This window comes from Papaver somniferum, chromosome 10, assembly GCF_003573695.1.
Source record: "Papaver somniferum cultivar HN1 chromosome 10, ASM357369v1, whole genome shotgun sequence".
NCBI lineage: Eukaryota > Viridiplantae > Streptophyta > Magnoliopsida > Ranunculales > Papaveraceae > Papaver > Papaver somniferum.
This window is the reverse complement of record NC_039367.1, coordinates 140,409,911-140,427,272: the sequence shown is the minus strand read 5'-3', so window position 1 is coordinate 140,427,272 and position 17,362 is coordinate 140,409,911. Positions and strand designations below refer to the sequence as shown.

Here is a 17,362-nt window from a genome sequence, read left to right as displayed (position 1 = left end):
GGGAAAGATGGGTTTTGGCAGCAAATGGTGTAAATGGCTCAAATTATGTTATTCAACATCTTCCTTTTCAGTTCTTATCAATGGAAGTTCTTTTGGTTATTTCAAGAATACAAGAGGAGTCAGAAAAGGATGTCATGTTTCTCCTCTTTTATTCAGCATAGCTATGGAAGGTTTCTCCAGGTATATGGATAGAGCTTCAAACCTCAATCTATTCAGTGGTTTCTCTGTTTCCCCATCTAGTGTGGTGGTTAATCACTTGCACTATGCAGATGACACTATTTTTTTCATTGATCATAGTAAAGAAGATCTTCATAGTCTCTTCTCAGCTTTACATTGTTTTGAATACATTGTTGGTCTCAAGGTGAATAATTCAAAGACAAGATTCGTCGCCATTGGAAATGTTCCTGAAATCCATACTTGGGCTACTGAGTTTGGATGTGCAACTGATTCACTGCCCTTCATGTACCTTGGTATGCCTCTTGGGGGAACAGAAAACTCCAAGCACTTATGGAATTCCATAATTGAGAAGTTTGATGCTAGAGTCTCTCAATGAAAAAGATGTAATTTATCAAAAGGTGGAAAGTGTACACTTCTCAAATGCATTTTATTTTCTCTTATTATTTACTACTTCTCTCTGTTTAAGGCACCTGCTTCTGTGCTTAAAATCTTAAATACAAAAATGAGAAATTTCTTATGGTAGCATGATTCTGGTTCAAAGATATCTCATCTTATTTAGTGTGATTTGGTTCTTGCACCTATGTCAAGAGGAGGCCTAGGTGTCTGCAATCTTAAAATCATGAACCTTGTTATGCTAGGTAAATGGTGTTGGAGATATGGAGTAGAGAAGAATAGATTGTGGTACAAAATCATTTCAGATAAGTATGGCAATGCTTTTTTTGTTTGGATTCTAGATAAAGTTAATTCATCTTATGGCGTATCATGTTGGAAAGATATTGCAGATACTAATGAGCTTATATCAACAAACTCTACATTGATTATTCACTCTGGCAGGCAAGTTGATTTTTGGAATGATTTATGGATTGGTCCTACTTCACCGGGTTCTTCTTTTCCTTGTCTCTACAAAATTTGTAGAGATAAACATGTTAGAGTCGCTGACATGATTACAGAAGATGGGAGATGGAGTTTCGATTTCAAAAGAGTTTTATATGACAGAGAAGCGTCGGATTTTGCTAATCTTCTCTTGCTTGTTGGTGAAATCCTCCGGTTCTAGATGCATTACCAGACACTAGACATTGGTCTCTGCAAATTTCAGTACTTTTAGTGTTAAGTCTCTTTATGCTCAGTTGGTTGCAGTTGATGGTTTAGATGGCTTCCCTGCTGCTTTCGTATGGAAACCTGAAATTCCACCTAAAGCCAAGTTTCTAGAGTGGTGTTTAGTGCATGGAAAGTTGAATACAATCGACAGGTTGAATAATAAAGGAATTTCAATCTATAATTCTTGTATTCCATGTGGTAACTCTGAAGAATCCCATGAGCATATGTTCATTCATTTTAAAATTGTTAGCAAAATTTGGAATTCTCTATCACCTGGTGGAGATTGGGTATGGGTTTTTCCTAATTCTATGTTAGCTTTAGCACATGGATGGGAAATCAATTTCTTCTCTAACTCTGGCAACCTGATCTGGGGGATGATTCCATCTGCAATCATATGGGTTCTCTGGCGTGAAAGGAATTGCAGAACATTTGAAGTTGATTACACATCCAAAGCTGACTTTGACTTGATTATTGATATCAAATCTCCGGTGCTAAGTTGGGCTGATGCGGCGTGTAAAAGAGTTCATCTGAATTTTGCTAGTTCAGTTCATAACACTTGGGAGACCATCTTTATGTAATTTGATCTCTTTATGTAAAGAGTTCTCTTTTTTCTTTCACAAAATTGGTTAAAAAGACCATAATCAACAATTCCTGGGTGAAACAGACTTGTAGATTTTGATACTGTTTATATGGACATAAATCAGAAAAATATTGTTCATTTATCCATTTTGGATATTTCACCCACGAAAATGATAAAAAAAACATGTTCTACCTAAAATATCCCTCCACCTTTTAAACAACGTTTTTAAACAGAATTTTTGGTCTTTCTACAGAAGAAACTTCTTTTCAGTCGACACAAACACTTCGTATTTTCTTCTTCTTCAATTTTTTCTTCTACAGAGTTTTTCTTCTACAGATCTGTGATGGTGATGAACACAATCCCAGTTTAAACGGGTGAGTTTAAGTTTCAATTTCATACGTATTGTAACTGATTATGATTGTTAGATCTCATATTGATTTTGGTTTTGGTTTAATTGTAATAAGAAGAAACATAAAGTTGTTACTCGTTTCTGTGTTTTGATTCATCATGTTTTGAAGTTTATTAGTTAGCAATTTTTATGATGGATTTTTGTTAATTTTTGGGTTTTGTTTGTGATTATTATCCAGGGTTTTACTAATAATCTTTCTTTTGTGCTTCAAACCTTGATCTATTTTACCTATTAGGGTTTAGTTGATAACCTTACTTTTCAATTCAATTGATTTGATTGTTGATGGAATTGATTTTTAGGTTTTTTATTGTTGTATGTGAACTGATTTAGCATAACATCATCATGTTTGTGTTATTCTAATGTTTTTGTATTCAATTTGATCAACATTGAACATCTTTGTGTTGTTTGTAAACTGTTCAGATGTTTGCAGTAACTAGGATTGGAATTGAGTTATTTTCCAGTTTTTTAAATAAGGATGAAACTAGCTTCATCCTGTATTTTTAGTCAACATGTTTGTTTAGTTTGGTTTTGTCTTTTTTTTTTTAACTGAGTAGCATGTACAAATGGATGTCGAAGTGGAGGTTTGAGCTAATGGGTTTTGGTGGTCGCATGCAAGACTGAATGTGGTGGATAGCATGGAAATGGATAAGGCAGAAGTGTTGTTGCTGATTGATACTGTTGCAGCTGAGATGAGTTATGAAGAATGCAGGGTTGACATGCTGGTGCCATGGAGAGGGAGCTATGATGTTAGTATTGATAGTGCTTCAAGTGGCCTGGCTGAGATGAAGTTAAAGTTTAACTGAAACTGAGAAAATGGCTAGTAAAGAAGATGGTATGCAGCTGAAATGGCATGAGCTTGTAGTGAAGCTGTACTCTGATGCCGAGATCATGGAGTTGAGAATGAGGGGATCTGATTCTGAGAAAGATTAAGAGATTGGGTTGTAGTCAGATTTGGTTTTGGTCCGAGTGTGGAGATGCAGAATTGCAAGAATTGGTTAAAGCATGAAAGGGATTGAATCTGACTCTGAGTTGTGTTGGTTTTTGGTTGTTCATACTGAATGAATGGATTATGTGTGTGGTTGTAAGTTGTAGATAAGTCAGGACATTGCAGCTGAGTTGGTGTTGTCTACAGATTTGTGTTGCTGAGATGATGAATTCTGGTGGTTGTATAACGTTGGATTTGGGGCTGAGAACAAGATGTTGTTGTATCTGAATTGAGTTCGATTTGAAGATGATTTTGCAATGCACTTATGTGAGATTTTTGAGAAGAGACTCGAGTTCCGGGCTTCTGGCATATGTGCAAAGTGGAGTTCTGAGTTGCTGTTAGAACAAGAAGTTGAGCCAAAAATCAGATGGAAGTTGATTTGTGATGTTGTGGCTTTTGGAGACTGTGTGCAGGAAAAGGAGATGAAATTTATGTGCATTTGGAGTTCACCGTGGTCAGGGAAAAGGAAGATAAACACAGGTGCTACCACTGAATTTTGTAGCTAAATGGTAGTGATTGGTGGATTATAAATCAACCAGGAGGAATAAAAGATGGTGCAAGTCTACAGCTGATAAGGGATGTGAACTGAATGCGTATTCACAACAGTATGGCTTGAGAACGTGGGGTTTTGGTCGAGAATGCGGAATTGATGGTTTGATGAAAGTTTAATATGTGCGCTTACTGTTATGGATTTTGTCCAGGTCTTGGAGATTCAGGACTCAATGTGGAAGCTGGAGATGGCATGGATTAATGGATACATAGTGGTTCGCAGAAATGGTTCATGTTTCAATAGCTATGCGCAAGGGTTTTCTGGCAAAGGTTGAGGTGCAGGTGATGATTGAACGTGAAATGAACATATGTTTTGAATGTTGTTATTATTGAACAGTTGTACTGAAGTTGTAAGCGTCGGCATATGGATCAATTTTCTTTATGTATTCAACTGAATAATAACATTAACTCTATTCATATACTTCTTGCAGATGCTTTGAATTTTCAAATTCTTTCTATGGTTATTCATTCTACTGACTCATGTTCAATTGCAGATACTCTTCATTTTTTTATGCTAAAACTTGAATGAGTTCAGGAACAACACAGATTAAACAAGGATGAAATTGGTTTCATCCTGCATATTCTGAAAAAAAATAGATTTTTTGGCCAGGGTGAAACTGGTTGCATCCTGCATATTCTGAAGAAAAAAAATACCCATCCTGCACAAACTCAGAAAAACTTTTTTGCCAAGATGCAACCAGTTTCATCATGTATATTCTGGAAAGAAAATACCTACATATTCTGAGACAAGATCATTTGAAATTATTGACAACTGGAAATATATGCTAGTTTAAGTAACAACATTTCATATATAATTGACTTGCAATTAAGATACATGCATCCATAGACAAATCTTGATTTATAAATCTATGCAAAGAAAGTTTTACAAGCAAAAAACTTAAGTTTAAGCTACATCAATAGGCTTTTGTAGAGACCTATTTGCTAAACAACCTAATGACATCAACGATTTTAGTTATCATTCAACTTCCAGCAATTGCATACGTTATAAACTTCATTTATTTTCCTTTTTCTCCAACTTTTTTACATCCATTTCGCTAGCCACGTTCACATCATGCATACTGATTCTACTTTATTCACCATCCACGTTCGCTTCATGCCTATTCTTGGCTCTTAATTCAGCAGTCGGCTTGCTATTGCTTCCTGCAACAATTTATATAGAAACATCATGGTTTAAATTAAACACGAGCGGCAACCAACAAATATCAAACAATTATCTTTTTAGCTTCTTTCAAGAGTGGTTTATTTGGTTGGTTATCCAAGCAACATGAACTCCCCTTAAACGTGTCCAACAATTAAGCATAGCACACACAAAAACTACTGCAAAAATACTTCGTAATTTATAAAAGTGTGGGTGAGAGAAAATGTATACCTGGCTACCCGAAAATACCTACATTCACTAAGTTAGAACTTATAACAGAACCACAAATTGAAGTTTATATATAATACATGATGAAACTGATTTCAACGTATAATAATATATAATGTAAAAAAGGTTTCTTTCAATTAATACACATGATGAAACTAGTTTCATCCTTGTTTAAACTTAGATGAAAACAATTTCAGCTCAACCCAAAACAGGATGAAACCAGTTTCATCCAAACCAAATTCAGTTAATCTCAAACTAGTTTTTACATAGGTTAAACGTATATGAAACCGTTTTCATCCTTGTTTAAACTTGGATGAAAACAATTTCAGTTCAACCCAAAACAGGATGAAACCAGTTTCATCCAAACCTAATTCAATTAATCTCAAACTATTTTATACATAGGTTAAACATAGATAAAACGAGTTTCATCCAAACCAAATTCAATCAATTTCACACTAGCTTTTACAAAAGTTAAACCTAGATGAAACCCGTTTCATCCAAACCGAATTCAATCACCTTCAAACTAGATTTTACAGAGCTTAAACCTCGATGGATACAGTTTCATCTAACCAAATTCAATCAATTAAAATAGGGTGAAACCAAGTTCATCCCAGTTTAAAGCTAGACGAAATCGTATCCACCCCAATTGAGTACATGATGAACCCATTTATAATACCAATCAAGATAAACACATAAACATTTGTTAAAACAAGTGCAAATACTTATGATTACAGCATTACATTCACGTCTCATATTTATAAACAAATCTGTAACATATGCACCAAATTTTCTAACCAAGATTAAACTATTTTGAATGTAATCAAAGACAATTAGGGTCTGAAGCTTACCAATTTGAGCATATATTTCAATTAACACAAAACCCTAATTTTCAGGGCATCATAAATTTCTTTATGGACGGTGGTGGTGGTGGCGGTGGCTGCGTCGGTGACGGTGTTGGATAAACACGATGTTGTCGACGACGTTGGTGTTTTCTGGTAGTAGAGATGGTGGTGGTGGTGTCGATATTGGTTGTGGAGAAAGTTGATATCTGTCGATGGTGGTATTCGTGTTTCTGGTAGTGGAGATGGGATTAATGGCGTACGGAGGTGGAAGAAGATTATGTTGTTGATGGTGGTGCTGGTGGGATGGTAGAGGAAGATGATGTCGATAGAGAAGAAGAGGATCGATGTTTCCAAATAAAAATGAAGTTTGTGTCGTTGTGTGGGAGAAAGAAGAAGCTTTGGCAGGGGGTAAAGTTTTCTGTTTCATAATAACTTGCCTCCTGTCCATTTCACCCAACATAATAAGTTACCCGTCCATTTGACCCAGGAAAAGTACCCTTTTGGCTAAATAACCCATTTTCTGTTTTTCTTTCCTTTGCTACTTCTGGTAGCTTTGCTGTAAATTCCTCTATCTAATAAAATCTTCTCTTTCGATAAAAAAAAAAGAAACGAGATGTGGCACCTCATTTACTTCAGAATGTCAGTTATCGTGTATTTTAGGTCCAAATTTGGTTTGATATTCAAGCTGGAAACTGCATTTCTTTCCACTTGGTTTTTCCACAAGACTTGGCTTTCTCAAACACGGCCTCGTGTAAACTACTGATTTATATAGTTTTATCTCGACGTATAAATTGATAAAAGATTAAAGGGGACGGATCCGTTGACATGGTTATAATGACATGATCCGTTGATATGGTTATCATTTTTTCTATCAAACCCAACCGGCACTGAATTTAAAGATAATATTTTGGCGACATGTTCCTCGTATAAAACTCTACATTCCCACCAAAAATGAGAGAACTTCGAGATGTATAAGACCACCATCCACAAATTTTAATTTCAGCCGTTAATTTTCAACGGTTGATATTTAAAAATTCCGAGGTGTAATTTTTAATTCTGCTGCATTTGTAGTTTTAGTTTTAAAAGTACAACAGTCTTAATTAAATAAAATTATATATGTTTAAAATTAAGCGTTTTATTAGCTTCACTGATGAGAAGAAATACTAGGTTGAACAACAACTATAAAGAAGGGGTTGAAACTGTTCAACACCTTAAGGATTTCAAAACATTTTTCGAAAGGAAAAGCCACATTTTTCCATCTTCGCCATTCAGCCAAAGATCTTGTTACCATCTCAGCATCAGTTTCACCTCAGTCGATATCGCTTTGCTTGTTTGGTTAAAGCTACAAACTCACTTACTTCTTTCTTAATTGTACCAAAACGATTTTCTATGTCGCATATAGCACGACGACTCGGATTACGAGTGTCACTGCAGAACCCATCGTGAATAACCACCCAGAAATTGACCAATGGATAGTTTGCCGAAGCAAGCTGAGTAAATAAGAAAACATAGTTTCTGCAAATAGATTCATCTTCTTCATTGGTATACGGATTTCGGCGAATTAACAGGGGCCGAGACATGTTCAATCAAGAATTGAGAGTGAAGAATGGAAATGAGATTGAGGAATGTGTAGAATGTGTGAATTTAGAGTTGAAATGAGGAGTACTTATAGAGTTCAATAATTAATTATAGCCGTTGGATCACGAGATTTCGCAACCGTTCAGATGTAGCCGTTGGCGATATTAAGTCAGACACTGGCGTCTTCAGCAATGACGCGGGCGTCATAAGCTATAACGCGCGTTAATATTGATAACGTTGGCAATTTTATTTCGAGCGCTAGCGTCAGTGGGGATGACGCCCGACATTCACTAAGACGTGCGGTTGTTCCTTCGAATCGATGTTCAAACCAACAGATCTGTCGGTTTGAACATCCGTTTTCTATGTTTGTTCATCCCATGGTGGAATCAAAATGAACAAACTTTGTGTTTGGCCATTCCATAGGAACTGCTCTAACTAGCTAGAGAGTGTGCTACATGCCTATGTCATTAGCTTCTTTTTTGATAAATCAAGACTGGATCACGTTGAAGGATATATGTTATCTGGGTGTTAAAGCTTGAAAAGAAATTCCCCGTCTGTTTAAAACAATTATACACCAGTCCATGGGTTATAATCATGATCCTCCGCAAAGTGGTTGTAATACTAATATGAACACATTCTTTATAGTTTACTCCAACGTCTAAGAAAATTGTGTTTACATGTATAAATGGGCTTCAACGTTTTGTGTAATCTTATTCTTGTATGGCTTGATTTTGATCAAATTCTCACCTTAAGTAGAGATATCCTCATTTTGCAAAAGAATTCACTCAAATTTCATGGTAACAGACGATATGAAAGTCTTTTGACATGTATACATTATTGCATGAAACGGATGAATCGCATGAGGATTTTTTTTTTTTTTTTGAGGAAAAAAGGACATATTGAGAAAGAGAAGAATGGGTATTTACAGTTAACTAACTTGATCAAAAGATCAACCCTAGAAAAGAGAAAAAACAAAAACCTCAATTACATAATAACAACATCGTCCCAGTTACGAAGGATTTGATTTGTTGAGTAATCACCAAAAATCCGTGTATCCATGCTCCATAAATAGATATTCAACATTACCGAATGCTCCAATTCATCTTTGGACTTATATCTTTGGATTTAATAACTCGTGAAGAAATTAGATGACTTGTTACGCTGTTGCACTTTAGTACATGTTTTCTGCCAACTTTATTGGAATTGCTGGTATCATGAGAGATCTACATGATCTTTGTAAAATTGTTAACTTTGAGAAACCCTACGTGAGTTTCGAGCCAATTCTCATTAAATAAATTATATATGAGGGAGCATCCATGGACACTCTCATATGGACATTATCATACATGATTTGTGTCATTTTCGCCACAAACGACAATGACTTTAGATCTAACATTTTGATGATATGTTCCTCTTATAAGACTCTACATTTTTTTTCCAAAAATGGGCACAATTCGAGATACCAAACCTCACCATCCACGGATCTTAATTTCAACTGTTAACTTTTAATACTCCCTCCGTTCCACTTTAGATGATGTTTTTGGAGTTTTCACGCAGATTAAGAAATGTAGAGAGATGTGAAGATTTTTCATTTATACCCTTGAGAAAAGTCTTCAAACATTAATTGCTATTAGTGCATTTAAAAATAAACTAATAGTTCCAAGACAAAATGTAAGGGTGTTATTGGTAGTTTTGTGGAAAAATACGAAAACTTTCAAGTATTGTGAAACAAAAAAATAACCCTAAAACATCATCTAAAATGGAAAGGAGGAAGTAACTGATATTTAATGGGGTAGATGGTGGTCTTATACGTCTCGAATTGTGCTCATTTTTGTTAAATGTAGAGTCTTATAAGAGAAACGTATGATCAAAATGTTAGATTTAAATTCATTGTCGTTTGGGTTTTCCAGCGAACATAACGCAAATCATGTATAATAGTGTCCATCTAAGAGAGTCCGCGGATCCTCCCTAATATATATGCAATATGAGGTCTCTTTTTCTTTGTCATTCGCAAATATTACCATTTAATTGTTAATGACATGCACTATTTGTCTGAATAGAAAGAAAAAGATGGGTATTCGATTTTTCTTAAATGTAGCCCATGCATTTATTAACGGAAACTCATTTAAAATAAGTACTTAAGCTAAAATTCTACATAGCCCAAAGTAATATGATAATCGTTAAATTTATAAATCAACAACAACAAAAACAACGACAAAAAATGTTTATTGTCTAGTTAATTTTTTTAATTAAGTTTGTATAAGATATTTGACATAATTAATATTTTTCAGGAATAATCAATATCTTAATTAAATCAATTTTATTGTAATTTGTTGTGGAAACTTTTTGAGGGAGTAACTGAAATATACATCCTGGTCAATTTTTGTGTAAGCGTGACTGAGAAAAAAAGAATATCATTGTAGAGAAAATTTAAAATTTGGGTTTATTTTGCTTTTCTGGGAAAAGTAAGTAATTAGGATTTTATAATTGGTTAACTAGTAAAAATAATATAAGTACAATTAATATTAATTTGAAGTATTATTTCAAAAAAAAATTATTTGAAGTATGATTAAAAATAAGTTATTTTTTATTCTGATTTTTTGTAGGAAAGGGAATTCATGCTTATTAGCTAATAAAAAATTAAGGCATGTGTTTGTTTTTCGCTTAACTTAAACTTTTTGGGTTATGGTTAATGAATGTGTGGGCTATATTTAAGAAAAACCTTTTATTGAAGGGACCGGATCCCCTAACTTAAGATTTTAACTTAACTTTTTAATTAATCTTATGGTCATGGATGTAATTACATCTAACCGTCCAATATCTAAGCCCTAATATGTTAAATTTGTGAGTAAAGCTCGGCTCAAGCCGAGACCACACTTGATTTGCTTACCCTATATACAATGGTATCTCTCAAAATCTTTTCGTTTCTTATTGCCATGGATAAACTATGAAAAGAAAATCTTAACACAAACCATGATCGAAGTAAACAGATAGACGGAATTAAAATTCTTAGAAAAGAATTCAAGAGGCTTAATACTGCATGTGTTTTGGTAAACAAAAATATTAGTACTAACATTGTTCGATTTACATCCACAGCATAAGCTTATAGGGCCTTAAAAATGCATATAAGTTCACCTATTTTTCATATTACATCCCACTACGGGAAAAATATACATCTACAACTGGAGATTTACCACTCTTCGCTAAACATCGTAGAAAGTCATATATTTTACAACTGGTTTCAAAGGAAGAGTTGTCGTATATCATCACTGCCAACCCTTAGAAACAAGGGGTTGCGCTAAGAAAACAAACGACAACTCCTTAAGCAAAAACGTTGTGACGACATTTAGCTATAACAACTCTGTTCCATAAAGGTAGTGACTAAGCCTATCACAATTTTCACAAGAGTTATTGAAGAACACCAAAATATGATGATGAAAAATAGTGTTAGAGGGGAGATTCGAACATGAACCTACTGCATGGAAGTCTGGCTCATCAACCATTCTTACAGTTCACAAGTTTTGTTTTTTTTTTCTTTTTTTTTTAATAAAAACGTATAACAACACTTATAAGTGTTGTTGAAGTAAAAATATAGAATGTTGGAAAAAATGAGATTAGAAGGGAGATTCGAACATGAATTTACTGCATGGAAGTCTAGCTCATCAACCATCCTTACCGTTCACAAGTTTTGGTTGTTTTTTTTTCTTAATAAAAATGCATAACAACACTTATAAGTGTTGTTGAAGTAAAAATATAGAACGTTGGCAGAAATGAGGATGGGGGGATTTGACCCTCAGCCTCCTGCATGAAAGTCTACACCACTAACCCTTTATAAGAGTTATGAAACAAAATATAATGTCCAAAAAAAATGCTCAGGTGACTAAGCCGCAAAATATTCTGAAGGAATCTTACTTGTAAATGGATGGATTCGTCGTTCTTACCAAGTTTCCGACTTAGAGTAGTCCACTCACGGCCAGGTTTCGATCTCGGAGCCTGGTTGCATACAATATGGAGAAATAGGGTTTGTTTAAGGTTTCGTAGAATATTCCGAAGGAATCTTACCTGTAAATTGATAGATTCGTCGTTCTTACCAAGTTTCTGACTTAGAGTAATCAACTCGCAGCCAGGTTTCGATCTCCGAGCCTGGTTTGAATGCAATATTCATAAATAGGGTTTTTTTTAAGGTTTCGTAGAATATTCCGAAAAAATATTACCTGTAAATGAATTGGTCGTTCGTAACAAGTTTCTGACTTAGAGTAGTCCACTCCTGGCCAGGTTTCGATCTCGGAGCCTGATATGCATACAATATGCAGAAATATGGTTTGTTTAAGGTTTCGTAGAATATTCCGAAGGAATATTATCTGTAAATGGATGAATTCGTCGTTCTTACCAAGTTTCTGACTTATAGTAGTCTACTCCCGGCCAGGTTTCGATCTCGGAGTCTGGTTTGCATACAATATGCAGAAATACGGTTTGTTTAAGGTTTCGTAGAATATGACGAATGAATCTTACCTGTAAATAGATGGATTCGTCGTTCTTACCAAGTTTATGACTTATAGTAGTCAACTCACGGCCAGGTTTCGATCTCTGATCCTGGTTTGCATACAATATGCAGAAATAGGGTTTGTTTAAGGTTTCGTAGAATATTCCTATGGAATCTTACCTGTAGATCGATGGATTCGTCGTTCTTACCAAGTTTCCGACTTAGTAGTCCACTCGCGGCCAAGTTTCGGTCTTGGAGCCTGGTTTGCATCCAATATGCATAAATAGGGTTTGTTTAAGGTTTCGTAGAATATTCCGAAGGAATCTTACCTGTAAATGGGTGGATTCGTCGTTCTTACCAAGTTTCTGACTTATAGTAGTCCACTCCCGGCCAGATTTCGATCTCGGAGCCTGGTTTGCATACAATATGGAGAAATAGGGTTTGTTTAAGGTTTCGTAGAATACTCCCAAGGAATCTTACCTGTAAATGGATGGATTCGTCGTTCTTACCAAGTTTCTGACTTAGAGTAGCCCACTCGCGGCCAGGTTTCGATCTCGGAGCCTGGTTTGCATCTAATATGCAGAAATAGGGTTTGTATAAGGTTTCGTAGAATATTCCGAAGGAATCTTACCTGTAAATGGATGGATTCGTCGTTCTTACCAAGTTTCTGACTTAGAGTAGTCAACTCACGGCCAGGTTTCGATCTCGGAGCCTTGTATGCATACAATATGTAGAAATCGGGTTTGTTTAAGGTTTCGTAGAATATTCCGAAGGAATCTTACCTGTAAATCGATGGATTCGTCGTTCTTACCAAGTTTCTGACTTAGAGTAGTCCACTCGCTGCCAGGTTTCGATCTCGGAGCCTTGTATGCATACAATATGTAGAAATAGGGTTTGTTTAAGGTTTCTTAGAATATTCCGAAGGAATCTTACCTGTAAATCGATGGATTCGTCGTTCTTACCAAGTTTCTGACTTAGAGTAGTCCACTCGCTGCCAGGTTTCGATCTCGGAGTCTGGTTTGCATCCAATGTGCAGAAATAGGGTTTGTTTAAGGTTTCGTAGAATATTCCGAAGGAATCTTACCTGTAAATGGATGGATTCATCGTTCTTACCAAGTTTTGTGTGTGTTTAAGGTTTCGTAGAATATTTCCATGGAATCTTACCAGTAAAATGGTTGGATTCATCGTTTTTGTGGACTTTTAGACTTCTTGTTCATAGTTTGTAAGTCGTTATACCGAACTTGAAGTTTGGATCGACACTGAGCTTCATATTCATCAATTTCGATGATGTATCATGCTAATTTTGAAGTCAGAACCCTCTCAGAGCTTCGTGGTTCATAGATTATAGGACATTATACCAAGTTTGAAGTTCGAATCGACATTGATCTTCATATTTATCGATTTTGATGATGTATCATGCTAAGTTTGAAGTCAGAACCCTCTCAGAGCTTATTGGTTCATAGTTTGTATGTCGTTATACCACATTTGAAGTTTGAATCGACATTGAGCTTCATTTTTATCGATTTCGATGATATATCATGCTATTAATGTGAACTAAAGCTACTTCATGACATGTATGACTAGTCAAAATTACTTCATGACCTATGTAACTAGTCGAAATTCAAACCGGAAGCACAAAGAGAAAGCACAAAAGCAGAAAGAAACACACTAATTATCGGATTGATTTCTTATTTTTCAACTTTAATCTTATACATTTTTTGGATTTTTTTATATCAAAATGTCGATAAAAATGTGCTACATTTATTCATATTTTTTTTGGATTTTTTTCGTGTCGAAGGTTGATAATCAAAACGAATACATGAGCTCGTATTAGCACAAAATGAAACACATACTTCTCAATCCGCATGAGCATCCTAAATACAATCTCAACTGTCAAGATCTTTTCTTAATCCGTATGAGCATCTCAAATACAATCTCAACCGTCCACCATTTTCATTCGGATTCACTCTTTTCTTCTTTCTTTTTTTTACGAAGCATAACCCTCCTTCAACCACTCGAACCCAATTCCTATCTGTTTTTCTCTCAATCACCGCCGCTGAAGAACACCTCTACTCCACAGATGACGGCGGCGCTCCATCACCACCGCTGCTCTTCTCTCGACCCCTCTTCTTCATTATCTTCTCTCAATCTCTCTCTTTAACTCCCCCTTTCTCCCATCCGCAACAGTCAATAGTAGCAGCTCATCAAATCCAGATATGAACCAAATTCTAATCAACCCCATCACTGATTCAAGTTACACAAAACCAAATTTCTTCTCGGTAAAAATCAACGGCGGCCCTAACTCAAGTTTTCATCAAATCTTCATCACATAACTCAATTCTTCCATCTCTAGAAGTTCTCGATTCATCAAAATCTTCTTCTAAAAGAAGTAGGAGGTGATGCCGTAACATTTGTCAGGGAAACTTAAAAGAAGTAGGAATATGTTTCTTCATTTCTTTGTTTATCTTTAGTTTAAGTCTATCTTGCTTATGGAGTCTGGTTGGATTGCAGGCCGTTTGGACGCCTTTGGTGGGATGATATTGTATCTACTGTTGTGGGAAGGTCTGAGATCCATAACCAGGTGAAACAACTTTTATGTTTCTGTAAATCTTCTTCTGGGTGCAGTGATTTAAGCTTATATATAATAAGTACTATAACTGGATTCAAAAATCAGAATTTCTTCGTCTCTAACAAAAATCAGGTGAAGGTTATGCTTCATCAAATCAGAATCAAGGGTTAATTAGGTTCAGTAAGAGGTGTTCTTGCATGTTTAAAGCTTCAAATTTTCGAATCTGTTAGAAAATAATTGTTGGAGATGAACAAAAGAGAATGGTTCAGATTTAGGGTTTTCTATTGAATCCGAAATTGAGCCTCCCACGCATTTCAGAAAATTGAGTCTTTTCTTTTATTTTAATTTTTTGCAGATACCATTTGCAGATACCTTGAGGATGTTCTGTATTGGATTCAACAAGAGGCGAGAGAAACAGGTCAAGAGAACCTGTAATGCTCAATCTAGCCAGATCCGACAGCTTGAGTTATATATTTCAATTTCAATGGTTTCTTATATTTTTCATATTATTCATTTGTGTAAATAGGTAACATCTGTACTTTGTTTTGTCAGATTCGTCGCAAGTTGGTTGAAGTCATGGTAAACCAGGCCTCCTCGTGTGATCTTAAAGAGTTGGTGGCAAAATTCATTCCTGAAATGATTGGAAAGGAGATTGAGAAGGCTACATCAAGCATTTATCTATTGCAGAATGTGTTTATTAGGAAGTTCAAGATCTTGAAGGCTCTAAAGTTTGATCTTGGAAAGTTGATGGAGGTATATCTCACTCTTGTTTTATGCTTTCTTAGAAGACGCTTTAACTTAAATATTTACGTGATTTATGGTATTTTTGGAGTGGCTGTTTTAGTTTCCGTACGACGAACTTTTTTTAGCACATATATATTATCTGGAAGTTTAGAAAATTTGAAGTTGTGAAAGAATAGACGGCCTCGTAACCTTGTAGAGAGCTTTCTGAATAATTATTTGAAAGTATCCAGTAAAATAGAAGTTTACGGAATGCACCTGAAGTTTAAAACTTCAGTTCTCACTCTGAACTCTCTGTGAAAGGTTGCAAAGCAAAGCTGATGTGTATGCGGTGATTGTTTTATTTTCTAGGTTCATGGTGACTACTCTGAGGATGTTGGTGTGAAGGTGGATAGGCCTGCTGAGGAAACAGTACCAGAGGCTGAAACTGAAGTTGTTGGAGCTTAGGTTCATGGTAACTTGTGCAATAACATTTTGATTAAGACAAGTAAGTTTAAGCAATAACAGTACATGAATGGTGATTGCTTTGTCAGTAAAACATTTCTAAGAGCCGGGTTCGATGTGAATGGTAAGAAACAATCCACCACTTGTGAAATCTACGTGAATGTATTACCTACATGCCGACATAAACTTGTAAGAGCTGAAGGAAGTGGTCACTGACCTGTGTTCTAGTTCTATGTGAATGCATTGTGAGAATATATTTGGCGATTAGCAACACTGAAAATAATCTAGTGTATTTGGTGAATAATTACATTGTAAATTGTTGAATTTTTGTTGTTTATTAAGCTAGTTCAAACTGGTGGAATATATTTGGTTCAATCCTTTAATGGGTGTGACTTGTCTTGTTCTAATTTTTAGCTGGAGCGATTGATCATGAAGTTCGTGGATCTCTTGCGTTTCCTATAATCAACCCTGAAGACCAATCTTGTCGCATTGTCCTTGAGCTTGTCACTGTGAAGGAGAAGCCTAATTTGATCCTGAGTTTGATAATGTTTGCCGCGCTCTTCAGGTCTGTTATGCTTTCCTGACATTTATGTATCTACTTTTTTTTCTTTGTAGTGATGTTTATCTTTATTTTGTCTGGGTCATTGATTTAAAGTCTATCCAATAACAGATTCTAGATTTATTAGGGTTAATCTACTAGTTGACTTGGAAAGATCAGGACTATAATTGTATTGGTCTGTCCTCGAGATAGTGAAAATATGGTGTCATTTGATTTGGCGTTTCACTAAGATCATTCTCCTATGTTCCTTTTGCAGAAAACTTGAAAAACTTTCCCCAGAACCAGCGCTTTCCCCGGAGGACAAACGCTGCTACATCTGGGCATCAAAGAAAGCCCTGCCGAGGCTGTCGTAGCAAAGAAAGCCTTGCACCTGCAGCCAAAAAGAAAGAAGAGCCCAGTGATGATAGCTCTGATGAGAGTGATTCCAAGGATCTTATTGTTTTAATGCAAAAAACTGATTAGGTATTTTCATTCAATTAAACATGAAGTGAGAGGGATAGTCTTGAAACTTTTGATGGACATGTATTTGAGGAGAGGTTTCTGAGGTTTGAAACCAAACATCTATATCACTGCCATTTTTTGAATGTGTGTTTAACACTGGCAGGTTAACTTGAATGAATGTAAATGTATTACACTGGTAGGTTAATGTGAAAGTGAATTATTTTCTGAAATTCCATTTCAGCTATGATCTTTTTTTTTTTCAAAATATTTTTATGCACACAACTTCTAACAAATGTTGTTACTTCAAATATTACAACGTTCTAGGGATTTTGTGTTAGATATTATGACTACACAAGACAAAGGTTGTGACAGAATGTTCTACAACTCTAGCAAGTGTAGTGACACTAGTATACACAATATTAATAGATGTTGTCTTTCAATTTTCAACTATACAAGCCAGATATTGTGAAAAGGTTTTCATTTACTTTACAACATAAGTTTGTGTTGTCCAAGATAGTTC

General features: G+C 35.4%; 1 protein-coding gene across 1 annotated transcript; it reads left to right on the top strand.

Moving 5' to 3' along the window:
* The first annotated feature begins 2,905 nt into the window (after positions 1-2,905).
* Positions 2,906-15,851, top strand: LOC113316339 (40S ribosomal protein S3a-like). The gene is made up of 5 exons (XM_026564541.1): positions 2,906-3,057; positions 14,600-14,669; positions 15,013-15,144; positions 15,210-15,410; positions 15,750-15,851. The coding sequence occupies exons 1-5, from the start codon at positions 2,906-2,908 to the stop codon at positions 15,843-15,845; spliced, it is 651 nt and encodes a 216-aa protein (XP_026420326.1). The 3' UTR covers positions 15,846-15,851.
* The last annotated feature ends 1,511 nt before the right edge of the window (positions 15,852-17,362 follow it).